This window comes from Lagenorhynchus albirostris, chromosome 10, assembly GCF_949774975.1.
Source record: "Lagenorhynchus albirostris chromosome 10, mLagAlb1.1, whole genome shotgun sequence".
Classification (NCBI taxonomy): domain Eukaryota; kingdom Metazoa; phylum Chordata; class Mammalia; order Artiodactyla; family Delphinidae; genus Lagenorhynchus; species Lagenorhynchus albirostris.
Window position 1 is genome coordinate 24,598,852 of NC_083104.1, and position 13,476 is coordinate 24,612,327.

The window sequence follows — 13,476 nt, forward strand, 5'->3', positions numbered from 1 at the left end:
GTACTGGAAATGCCCTCCTAGTTTGGAATTGCACTGGCCAGTCCAGTTGCCACTAGCCACATGTGGCTATTTAAATCTAAAGTAATTAAAATTAGATAAAATTTCAGTTCATTTCCTCTGTCATGTTAGCCACGTATCAATAACCACATGTGTACAGATGTTGAACTATAACGTTGTACACCTGAAATGTATATAATCAAAATAATAATAACCAGATGTGGCTAGTGGCTGCCATGTTAGACTGACATCTGTGGATCATTTCCATTATGGCAGCAAGTTCTGTTGGCCAACAGTGGTTTCCAATGAGGGATAGTAAAGTCACATTGCCTACTTTCAAATCATACTGCCCAGCTCACTTGTTATGTGACCTTGGGAAAGTTACTTTACTTCTCTGGGTATCAGCTTCCTCATCAAAAAATGAGTATAATAACAATCCTGTGTTTCCCAGGAAGATTGGATACAGCAGTGTTGATTAAGTGCTTCACACCTTGCCTAAGACATAAGCATCCAGTAAATGGAGGCTATTATTTTTTTCCTGGTGTTTGATAATTTCTCTCTCTCTCTCTCTCTTTTTCTTTCTTTCTTTCTTTCTTTCTTTTTTCCCCCCTTTTAGAAGGCGAGGAACTGGGCACTGTGTTTGTTTGTTCAAACATAAAAAGTGCAAGATATTGTTGGCCTGATTTCTAGCTAGACCGGCAAAAAGCAGTGTTGGTAGGCTATAGCAGCCTCTGTTTGTCGGCCTGGTGATTTTTTTTTTTTTTTTAATATGCTGTCCCCGAAAAACATGATAGAATTTGTTTTACTTCTCTTCTGCCAGGAAGTAACCCTTCTGGCTTTGTTAGAAGCGTGGTTTGTAATCATTGTACCCACCCCAGATGGCTCCTGAAAAACCTTTGAAATGCCATCTGCCAGGCGTGTGTCCAGCAGGCAGCTTGTCATTCTGCTGGAAGAAAAGAGGGGGCGGGGTCCCCTCCCAGGCCCTTTCTCCCTAGCGTCACTGAATGGATCCTGGTCATGTGGGCCCAGACCCAGGGCAGGTTGCTCAGAGGATAACTGGGTGTAAACCTCCTCATGGCCTGCAGAGTGGAAAGGTTTTGTCTGGGTAATAAACCCTGAAGGTTTTGTGGGTGGAGATATACCTGCCCCCACTCCCTTCCCCTGCTGCTCAAAGGTCCTTCTAAGCATATTTATTTCCAGGGGAAAATGATGTCTGCTCGTTTTCAGTTTTCCTTTAAAATGTTCCATTTTTCAAGTTCTTGATTGTTTTCAATCCTTTCAGGAAATTAAGACCCAGAGGTTATTGTTGTCTTTACAGGTACACTGAGAAATTGGTTCAGAAAACGTGGGAAGAAATGACAAAGATTAAAGATGGTTATAGGAGGAAAAAAAACCCCAATACTGTGTGGTGTAGAAGACTTTAAAAACCCAACAAATCTTTTGTTTGGTCTTATTTATCCTCATTTTGGGGGGGTGGATTAAGTTAATAGAATTTTGGTATGGAGGCCAAATATGAGAGTTGCCATATAAAACATATTTAGGACAGATTCTTTCACAGCAAGTTTCAAAGAGATTCTGTTCTTGCCCTGCGCTGGAATTTCCCAATATGATGTAGACTGTTTGTGTTTTCCGAGTAGCCGGCTGAACAGCTTTTGCACTTGGCTCTGAGACATCACACCCTCCTCCTCTGCTCCCGCCTTGCTGACTATTGTCTTAGTCTCCTCTGAGGATCTTCCTCTTCTTCTCAGTTTCTAAAAACTATAAGGTTTTTGTGTTTAAGTCAAACTTCTTGGCTGCTTTTGCTATACTCTCTCTCCCCCTCGATTATCTCTTTCTGTGTCTTGCCTTCAAATGCCAGTGGTTTACTGATGACTCCCAAGTTCAGGGCCCAACCACCACTCTGATCTTCAGATTTACATAGTCACCTGTTCACGGCTCTCTACATCCAGGTGTCTGATAGGCATTTCATACTTTTTACGTGTTCAGAAGTGAACTCTTAAATTTTTTTCCCTAAAAACCATTTCCCCCATCTTCTTGATCTCTGTAAATGGCAGAACCCATTTGCCCAGGTCAGAGAATAAGACGGCAGTCCTTATTCTTTTGTTTTTCTTGTACACTCCATCTACTCCATCAGCAAGTTCCGTCTTTAAAATACAGACCTAGCATGGCCTGATGAGTTGATGTACTTTTAATACATCTGTCCTGCAGGCTATGTCTTATAGCTGTTTAAAATGTTTACAATTCATAATAGAAATCTCACTGCTTCTTGTCACCTTTGTCTACTGTTCTTGTCTGTGCCCTGATTTTTTTTTCTCACCTGGACACTGTAGTAACCAACTAACTTGTCTTCTTGCTCCTATTTTTGCCCACCTCACCCTCCTACTCTGCCTGTTTCCTGCCCTTAGCTCAGTGATCTTTTAAAAATAAATCATGGTACTATCCTGCTCAAAACCCTCTAGTGGCTTCCCATCATCCTTAGAATAAAATATGAAATGTTTGCTGTGGCCTGCCTCATCTGGCCACTTGCTTTCATTTCTAACCTCTTTTCCATTGCTCTGCTACGGTTAACTCTGGACTTTTTGCCCTTCCCCCAGCATGCTAAATCTATTCCTACTTCTGAGCCTTTGGCCTTTGCCCAGGCTGGGACGCTTTTCCCATCACCTGTGTGCTGCTCTCGGTTTCCATGGCACCCCTTAGCCAGGCTTTTCCTGATTACCTGTCTAAAGTAGCTTTCCTACTCCTCACCTTGCTTCCTCCCTCTAAGAGATTTTCAGATACTTGAAATTATATGGTATATCCATATACATATTTATAATCTGTCTTTCATAATAAAATGTAAATTCCGTTAGGGTAGGGGCTTTGGCTTCTTCTCCAGTGCCTGAACTGCTGCCCAGCAGGTATTGGGGCCTTAGTGAATAATTCTTGAAAAAATGAAACATGTAATCATATATGTAATGTATTAATATATATAATTATACGTATATATAAAATTTGAACTCTAATAGTCTACCAACTCATTTCATTCTAATAGTAACATAAAGTATATATCTGGCAGCAATTATTGAGCTTAGCCTTCTAAAAGTCTTATCCCACTCAATACACACAACAGACCTATAGTGTAGGTAGTATTATTACCCTTATTTCACAGGTGAGGAAACTGAGAAATAGAAGAAGCTCAGGAACATGCCCAAGACCACAACCTGGTGAGCCAGACAGACTATGAGTTCATCATTCCCATTCTATATACCTGCTCTACAACAGTATATGGTACTGTTTATGCTTCTGGAATACCCACCGTGTGCTTGATACCATAGATATAAATATTGTGAAGCACTTCAATGGCCTTGTCATCATCTGTCAGGGGAGCCAGAAATGGGAACAAATTAGGATACACTACAAGAGTAGACTGCTGGACACTATACAAGCAGGCTTCTTTACCAGAAAGTCCCAGCGTGCTGGGCATAAGCTAACGTTTGTAATATAATTGTTCTATGGACAGTTTGCAGCTGTTTATAACACTCAAATTTCAGATAATAGAAAAACGGGGCTTGTTTAAAAATGCGTTTAGCCTGAATGAAATATGCAACAACTGTTGAGTTTTTTGATTTGAGAGAATTCTGGGTATCCACTGTAAGTGCATGGAAATTCACATGATCAGAGACTGTGCTCTGCCATGAGCACTGGAGCTAACATACAGTTGCTTGTTTCATTATTTTAGGGAGAATTAGGACTAGGGAAAAATCCCTGCTTATTATATTAAAAAAACATTGACCTGAAAGTGCCATAGGTAATGGTGCCTTGCAAAATGAACCCATGTTGATCATATCCCCTAACTTGAATGTAGGAGCAGAAGTCATGAGTTTTGCTGTTTTTTGGTCTCTCCTAACGTTGAACACAGGTTCCTAGTATACACTATGTAATTGCTTCTTGGTTTATTTTCTTTCTTTGTTTTGTGTGTAAACCATATTCCTTCCACACTTTGGGGGGAGGTTGGGCTAAATTGATAGGTGTCCCGCCCAGCACCTGAGCTGGGTGACTTAAATATTCTAGAGGCTCTGTGTTATTTCATAAGAAGAATCATTATATTTATTAGTCTTTGAGAGAATGACGAGATTAATTCGGGGGGCAATTTTCTAGCAAATGCAGTGTCCTTTTTCTCCCATCAGAAGTTATGGGTGGCCTCTTTTTGCCAAACATATTAATTACATGGAAAGCAGCAACATTTTAATCCCTGGGAGGTATCCAGCCACAGATCTTGGGCAATTGAATTTCTCTAGTGATGTGTTTATGCAGTGGGTGTCATTTTCTTCAAAGGGCTTATTACATTGGAAGTTGCCAGATGTGTTGAGGAACACAAGAATTTTGAGGCCTATGATAAAAATATAAACCCCTTAGGCTCTGAGCTTAAGGTGGATATCTTTTTTTTTTTTTAAACGTGCTAATCTTTTTTTTTTTAAGATGTTGGGGGCAGGAATTTATTAATTTACTTATTTATTTTGGTTGTGTTGGGTCTTCATTTCTGTGCGAGGGCTTTCTCTAGTTGTGGCAAGCGGGGACCACTCTTCATCGCGGTGCCCGGCCTCTCACTATCGCGGCCTCTCTTGTTGCGGAGCACAGGCTCCAGAGGCGCAGGCTCAGTAGCTGTGGCTCATGGGCCCAGTTGCTCCGGGGCACGTGGGATCTTCCCAGACCAGGGCTCGAACCTGCGTCCCCTGCATTAGCAGGCAGATTCTCAACCACTGTGCCACCAGGGAAGCCCAAGGTGGATATCTTTTTTAGAACTTACTGGATCCCTAAAAGCTGCTGACTGTGAATGTCATCTGTATAAAATCCAGTTCACCCTTTTCATTCAGTGCATGTTTCAAGTGATAAAAATCTCCCCGGGTTGCCTAGCTCTGCTTGGTTTTCTCTTTCTTGCATTTGAGGGGCCCAGGCATCACAGGATGGAAGTGAGGATACTTTTCTGCTAGAAAGAAGTTGTCTTTGCCGGGTCCCTGTCTCAGTAGGCGGGTCTGTCAGTTTAGGTATTCCAGCTTACTGAACAGGTTATTTTAATTACACCTGGATGGGGTGCTTCCTGTTTCAGTGGACTGATGATTTCTCGTGCCTTTGTCTTGTCTGCTGCAGGCACAACCCGGTCTCCCAGAGAAGGAGAGGTGCCTGGCGTGGACTATAACTTTCTGACTGTGAAGGAGTTCTTGGACCTCGAGCAGAGCGGGACTCTTCTAGAAGTCGGCACCTATGAAGGTGAGCTGATCTGTATGGCAGCGGTGAGGATACCTCTCTGCTGGGTCCTCCAGAGGATCCAGGGCCATCCAGGCAAAGATTCTGTGGACTAGTGAAGTCTGAACATCTGTAGGAGGCTGCAGTTCACCTTAAGGGGAGTAATAATAATAAAATATATGGAATATGGAGTAAGGCTTTGTGGAGCACCATAAAAATAATTTGGTTTTGTTTTTTTTTTCACTTGAGGAGTTTTCTCCTTTAATTTATTTTTATTTATTAATTTATTTGTTTATTTTTTTTTTTGCGGTACGCGGGCCTTCCACCGCTGTGGCCCGTCCCGCTGCGGAGCACAGGCTCCGGACGCGCAGACCCAGCGGCCATGGCTCGTGGGCCCAGCCGCTCCACAGCATGTGGGATCCTCCCAGTCCGGGGCACGAACCCATGTCCCCTGCATCGGCAGGCGGACTCTCAACCACTGCGCCACCAGGGGAGCCCCTGATTTATTGATTTAAACATGTGCGTGCATGTGTGTGTGTGTGTGTGTTTAATATGGGCATGTATGGTATAAGAAAGAAGAGGAAGAAGAATCATAGTCAGTCATAAAATATGACCTTATTGGTAGTGCTGTCTTAATCTCAAGGGACTGGAATGTCATTTTTTACCACCAATTGCTATTTAATGTAGTTTCTGAGTAGATGATACATTTACATGGTTCATAAAGCAGAACATTTCAAAAGTATTCGATAAGTAAGCTCTTTCCTAGATCTGTCTTCCACCTGCCTCATTTCCATTTCTCCTTTCCCCAGATATTACAACTGCTGTTACTCGTTTCTGATTTCCCTTCTGAAACTGTTTAATGTAAATACAAACACATGTACGAGTGCACACATACTCATATGTGTTTCATATGTGTGTTCCCATTTCTTCCCTGTTTTATACAGAAGGTAGTATACACTACATGCTGACATGTGCGAGTGTACACATACTCATATGTGTTTCATATGTGTGTTCTCATTTCTTCCCTGTTTTATACAGAAGGTAGTATACACTACATGCTGACATGTGCGAGTGTACACATACTCATATGTGTTTCATATGTGTGTTCTCATTTCTTCCCTGTTTTATACAGAAGGTAGTATACACTACATGCTGACATGTGCGAGTGTACACATACTCATGTGTTTCATACGTGTGTTCCCATTTCTTCCCTGTTTTATACAGAAGGTAGTATACACTACATGCTGTTTGGCACTTTGCTCTTTTATATAACAGTATGTCTTACAGGTCTTCGCAGTTCAGTAATAGAGCACTTCTTGTTTTCTTTTTTAAGTGTCTGTGTAATCTCTTCAAATAGATGGACCATAATTTATTTAATGTGGTCCCTTTGGATAAACATTTTTAATATTTCAGAATACAACTGTGTTGGATAACATGGATATAAATCATTTCACACAAGTGAAAATAAATCTGTGGGATGAAATCCTACAAATCAGATTGCAAGCTCAAAGCCAAATGTAGAGGGGAAATTAAACTTATATTTTCTGAAAACAATATTATAGCTTGATTGCTCTGTTGAGTGTTATTATTTGAGACAGAAGGGCATACTATGATACTATTAATAATAAGTAGGTCAAGTTATTATATCGTGTACTTTTTCTAAACTCAAAGTTTGGACTTACTGGACGATGCCAGTGGCATTTTCAAGATGAGACTTAAAAACAAAGGATGAATACGAAATAGGCTATTGCTTCATTAGGGGTATTATAACTTTGATATGATAATCGCCCCTGTTCCGGGCAGTGGCTAATAGTTAAGCAATGATCATAAATGTTAGGGATGCTGATTCTGGTTTGATATTTTTTGCAGGGGTGCAGGGAAGAGCGTTAGCTTTGTACCTACTGTTTATTTTCAAAGTGTGAATATACAGTTAACATTGGTTAGCTATTAATCAAATTCTTATATTGTGAATGCAGGAAGATTTGCTTTGAGTATTGCTGATTATCAATTGTTGTAGTTTCCTTGAAGTGTTGGGATGTGACTGGTGGTTGGTGGGCTGGGAGGGCATCTGAGAATGCCCGAGGCAAGAATGATTTGTTAAGGTCTAGGAGTGAGGGGAAGGAAGGGATGGGGGCCTGAGTGGATGTACCAAGAGCTTCTTCAGTGTGTTGTTTTGTAAATGTGAATCCAGTTAAAAATTCAAGTGGCTAAGAATAGAGCAAGTGTGGATCCTCTTTGGTTTAAGGAAGTGAATTGTCCTGTCTGAAATCAGTTATTATGCCCATCAGGGGAGCTTGTGCCCCTAATATAAAAAACATCCGTTTGCCTTTTTGGAGAGGTTAAGCATGGGAGTGGTTGTGAAAAGCCCAAGAGTATTGGGTTGAAAGAGACAAAAGTATGTGGTTAGACAACAGCTTGTCTGGGACAAAAAGAAAATCAACTCATTTTATTGAGGTGGTTATGTTACAAGTGATACATAGGTGGAGTCACTTTGTTTTCCCATTAATTTGATCACTTTGACGGAGGTAGCTATTATCCCTGACTTTTTACATGGGGATGCTGAGGCCAGGTAGCATTTAGGAACTTTCTCAAGGTTATGCAGCTGCCAGGAAACAAACACAGTGGTTGGACTTTCAGATCCCATGCACTTTTTTGAAAACCTCAGAAGATCCTGGATATAACTAAAGAGTTGTAAAAATAGCTCATTAGTACTTTCACCCAACTTCCTGGTGGGTAGCAACAGGAAAAAGGTTTTCAGAAAATGTCTAATCATCCTTCCACAAAACCGTCTTTCTGTGAATGTCGCTCAGTTATTTTGGAGTTGAAATTCTCTTTTGCCACATATGAATCCACTCCATTTTTCAGCCATTTGACTGTGTTCTTCAGACTTTTGACCTTTTAGCTGTATGATTTCCCTGTCATATGAGACAGCTCCTAATTTTTTGGAAGCAACTGGAATATATTGTGTTGACTCTCATAAGCTGAAAGCAAAATGGAATTTTTATGTAATGCTGGATGCTGTCACAAGAATAGGGCAGGATAGATCTTCTCTGTCTTTGCTCCCCCTGGACTAGCCCCTCGATGGCGGCTCTGTCTATTGGACAGTAACAAGCATGCAGGCTGGGCTGTGGCCCTGCCAGAGTTTGAGTCTCAGCCCCTCTGTTGTTGAGCTGTGTGCCCTCCAGCAAGTTGCTTAATGCTCCATGTCTTCATTTTCCCTTCGGTAAAATGAGGATAATAATAGTGCTTTCTCCTAGGTACGATTAAATGAGACAATAATTGGAAAGGGCTGAGAACAGCGTCTGACACATGTAAGCCCTCCATCAGCGTGTTAGCTCTTCTATTTACACACATGACCGGTCTGAAATTGCCACCCTGGTGGATGGATTCCCTCCCCCTTCTCCTAGTCAGTAAACCAGTGGATTTACCGGTAAAATATCTTTATTTACTTCCCAGGTCCTCACTGTCTGTTTCCCCTGCTGACATTTTTTTTCCTCTTGGCCTGTCCTGGTTCCAAAGAGGAAGAGACCACAACACAAATCACTCTTCACAGCAAGACTTTTAAACAGTTTTCAGGAAAAGTCATGAATGTACATGATGGAATTCTTTCTAGAGTAAAGAACTTAAGTATATTTAAGTCTAAATTGATTCTCCTCCTCCTCATAGGAAACCGCTGTTAGAGGGTCTAGTGCAGAGATTCAGAAAACTTAGACAATATACGGCATAAACATGTATACTTGTTTATTTCACTGCATTCTTGTCCATTGTACTTAACACATTTGGACGTGTGTTAAGTACACAGTTCCACCTCATTCTTTATAAATGCTGCAGCATATCGCATTGTATGAATATATGTAGTTTATTTAACTAGTCCCCTGCAGATGGGCATTTGGATGCCCCTCTCCCTACTTTTTTTGGTGTTTTGTAAACAGTGCTGACATGAACATCCCTGTACAAATATCTCACTATACTGTTTTGAGTAGATCTATAGAGCAAGTTCCTGACAGTGCAGTTTTAAAGGCAGCCCTTCTGTGCCCACACAGTTCGTTTCAACATTGTCCCCAGGCACAGGGTGTGATGTCTAGGGCAGAAGACCAAAGCAGCTCTGCCTTTGAAGGTGCTTATGTTCTATAGTTATTTACTTCTGCCAATGTTTGTCCAGTGTACACTATGTGCTGGGTGCTTTTCAGTGCACATTATGTGTACCAACTCACTTAATTACCCAGTAATCCTGTGAGCTGCGTACAGTTTATCCCCATTTTACAAAAGAAGAGTATGAGGCCCAGAAATGCCTGTTGTCTTTGCTTAGTTCATGGAGTGAGCCCAAGACAGAGCTGGGAATCAAACCCAGGTTTATGTGGCTCTAGGGTCTCTATAGACCCTCAGTCTTGGGAGACAAATTAAATTTAAACAATTTCAAGAGACATGATGAATGTTCTGAGAAGGAAACTACAAGGGTGCCCCAGAAGCATCTAGCAAGGGTGCTACATCGAATCTCGCATCAGAGGCAGTCCCCTGGAGGAGGTGGCCTTTGACCTGAAGCTCGTCAGAGGATCTCATGAGTTCAGTGTGTCAGCACCAGTCACAAAGCCTGGATTCAGAGAGAGCAAAGCAGTGAACCAAGAGAGGGTCGGAACGTTGGTCCTGGAGATGGACAAGCAGGGAACCATTTCCTGATTCCTGTAGAACCAATGCCATCCAGTAGGACTTTCTTCAGTAATGGAAATGTTCAGTATTCTGAGCTGTCCAACATGGCAGCCACTGGCCGCATGTGATTTTTGTGACTGAGAAACTGGATTTTAAGTTTAATAGTGTAAACGAATTTAGCCTTAAATAGTCTTGTGTGTCTGATGGCTGCTATATTTTCCAGGACAGGTTTTTTTTTTTTTTTTAAACATCTTTATTGGACTATAATTGCTTTACATTGTTGTGCTGGTTGCTGCTGTATAACAAAGTGAATCAACTCTACGTATACATATATCCCCATATCCCCTCCCTCTTGCGTCTCCCTCCCACCCTCCCTATCCCACCCCTCTAGATGGTCACAAAGCACTGAGCTGATCTCCCTGTGCGATGAGGCTGCTTCCCACTAGCTGTCTGTTTTACATTTGGTAGTGTATATATGTCCATGCCACTCTCTCGCTTCGTCCCAGCTTACCCTTCCCTCTCCCCGTGTCCTCAAGTACATTCTCTGCGTCTTTATTCCTGTCCTGCCCCTAGGTTCTTCAGAAACTTTTTTTTAGATTCCATATATGTGTTAGCATACGATATTTGTTTTTCTCTTTCTGACTTACTTCACTCTGTATGACAGTCTCCAGGTCCATCCACCTCACTACAAATAACTCAATTTCATTTCTTTTTATGGCTGAGTAATATTTCATTGTATATATGTGCCACATCTTCTTCATCCATTCATTTGTCGATGGACATCTAGGTTGCTTCCATGTCCTGGCTATTGTAAATAGAGCTGCAATGAACATTGTGGGCCATGACTCTTTTTGAATTATGGTTTTCTCAGGGTATATGCCCAGTAGTGGGATTGCTGTGTCATATGGTAGTTCTATTTTTAGTTTTTCAAGGAACCTCCATACTGTTCTCCATAGTGGCTGTATCAATTTACATTCCCACCAACAGTGCAAGAGGGTTCCCTTTTCTCCACACTCTCCCCAGCATTTATTGTTTGTAGATTTTTTTGATGATGGCCATTCTGACCGGTGTGAGGTGATACCTCATTGTAGTTTTGATTTCCATTTCTCTCATGATTAGTGACGTTGAGCATCCTTTCATGTGTTTGTTGGCAATCTGTATATCTTCTTTGGAGAAATGTCTTTTTAGGTCTTCTGCCCATTTTTGGATTGGGTTGTTTGTTTTTTTGGTATTGAGCTGCATGAGCTGCTTGTATATTTTGGAGATTAATCCTCTGTCGGTTGCTTTGTTTGCAAATATTTTCTCCCATTCTGAGGGCTGTCTTTTCGTCTTGTTTATGGTTTCCTGTGCTATGCAAAAGCTTTTAAGTTTCATTAGGTCCCGTTTGTTTATTTTTGTTTTTATTTCCATTTCTCTAGGAGTTGGGTCAAAAAAGATCTTACTGTGATTTATGTCATAGAGTGTTCTGCCTATGTTTTCCTCTAAGAGTTTTATAGTGTCTGACCTTACATTTAGGTCTTTAATCCATTTTGAGTTTATTTTTGTGTATGGTGTTAGGAAGTGTTCTAATTTCTTTCCTTTATATGTAGCTGTCTAGTTTTCCCAGCACCACTTATTGAAGAGTCTGTCTTTTCTCCATTTTATATTCTTGCTTCCTTTATCAAAGATAAGGTGACCATGGGTGTGTGGGTTTATCTCTGGGCTTTCTATCCTGTTCCATTGATCTATCTTTCTGTTTTTGTGCCAGTACCATACTTTCTTGATTACTGTAGCTTTGTAGTATAGTCCGAAGTCAGGGAGCCTGATTCCTCCAGCTCCGTTTTTCTTTCTCAAGATTGCTTTGGCTATTTGGGGTCTTTTGTGTTTCCATACAAATTGTAAAATTTTTTGTTCTAGTTCTGTGAAAAATGCCATTGGTAGTTTGATAAGGATTACATTGAATCTGTAGATTACTTTGAGTAGTATAGTCATTTTCACAATGTTGATTCTTCCAATCCAAGAACATGGTATACCTCTCCATCTGTTTGTATCATCTTCAATTTCTTTCATCAGTATCTTATAGTTTTCTGCATACAGGAAACTTTTGTCACCTTAGGTAGGTTTATTCCTAGGTATTTTATTCTTTTTGTTGCAATGGTAAATGGGAGTGTTTCCTTAATTTCTCTTTCATATTTTTCATCGTTAGTGTATAGGAATGCAAGAGATTTCTGTGCCTTAATTTTGTATCCTGCTACTTTACCAAAGTCATTGATTAGCTCTAGTAGTTTTCTGGTAGCATCTTTAGGATTCCTTATGTATAGTATCATGTCATCTGAAAACAGTGACAGCTTTACTTCTTCTCTTCCGGTTTGGATTCCTTTTATTTCTTTTTCTTCTCTGATTGCTGTGGCTAAAACTTCCAAAACTATGTTGAATAATAGCGGTGAGAGTGGCCAGTCTTGTCTTGTTCCTGATCTTAGTAGAAATCCTTCAGTTTTTCACCATTGAGAATGATGTTGGCTGTGGGTTTGTAATAATAATATGGCCTTTATTATGTTGAGGTAAGTTCCCCTCTGTCCACTTTCTGAAGAGTTTTTATCATAAATGGGTGTTGAATTTTGTTGAAAGCTTTTCCTGCATCAATTTAGATGATCATATGATTTTTATCCTTCAATTTGTTAATATGGTGTATCACATTGATTGATTTGCATATATTGAAGAATGAAAGCTCCTGCAAGGACGGGTGAGAACCTACTCAAGAAGATCCTTCCCTTCTCACTCATCTGACTTCAGAGAGCTGAGCACATCTTTTAAGAGTTAAGCTCCTTTAGGAAAGTGTAATTTTGAATCCTGCCAAAGAGGATGTTACTACAGAGGAGAGGTGATCTTCTTTATGTACATTCCGTGACATATGATAGGGCAGACAAGTAGAGTCAACCAATAAAACCTCAAGGTCTGATAACCTTCCAAATATTCTTTCAGGTCCACTATTTGTTTGGGGTTTAGAATTGCTGGATTGTAAAATTTTAAAGCTGGAAAGGCAGTAGAGCTCATCTCTTCAGAAGACAGAACTGAGATCCAGAGAGAGAATGGTCTAAGACGGGGTCCCCAACCCCCTGGCTGCCGACCGGTATGGGTCCGCGGCCTGTTAGGAACCGGGCTGCACAGCAGGAGGTGAGTGGTGGGTGAGCAAGTGAAGCTTCATCTGCCGCTCCCCATCGCTCGCACTACCGCATGAACCATTCCTCCCACCCCCATCCGTGAAAAAATTATCTTCCACGAAACCGGTCCCTGCTGCCAAAAAGGTTGGGGCCCGCTGGTCTAAGACACCAAGGAGAATTGGGGACAAAACCCGGCCAAATGCCCCTCACTCAGGTCATGTCCTAGGCAGGACTGGGATGCCCGTCTTTCCTGAGTCTGCTGCCTGGAAATGGATACTTTTCCTGTAGAGTCTCTTACTAGTTTGTACATTCATTCATTTATTCGTTAAAGATAAAATGCTGAGCAAAACCATACATGAGCATTGCCCTTATGGGTCTTACAGTCTAGTTCATGAGACACATTATTCAAACAATCTCAGAAATAAATATACATTTGTATGTATGTTACAGGTATCAGGATATTTAAAGG

General features: G+C 41.0%; 1 protein-coding gene across 18 annotated transcripts in view; it reads left to right on the plus strand.

Annotated features, from left to right (window-relative positions):
* MAGI1 (membrane associated guanylate kinase, WW and PDZ domain containing 1) overlaps window positions 1-13,476 on the plus strand; it is a 621,597-nt gene that overhangs the window by 473,130 nt on the left and 134,991 nt on the right. For all 18 annotated transcript variants that reach the window (XM_060161416.1, XM_060161414.1, XM_060161418.1 and 15 more), the window contains exon 3: window positions 5,125-5,244. In XM_060161416.1, the coding sequence (XP_060017399.1) occupies window positions 5,125-5,244 (120 nt within the window). The remainder of the gene's footprint in view (window positions 1-5,124; window positions 5,245-13,476) is intronic.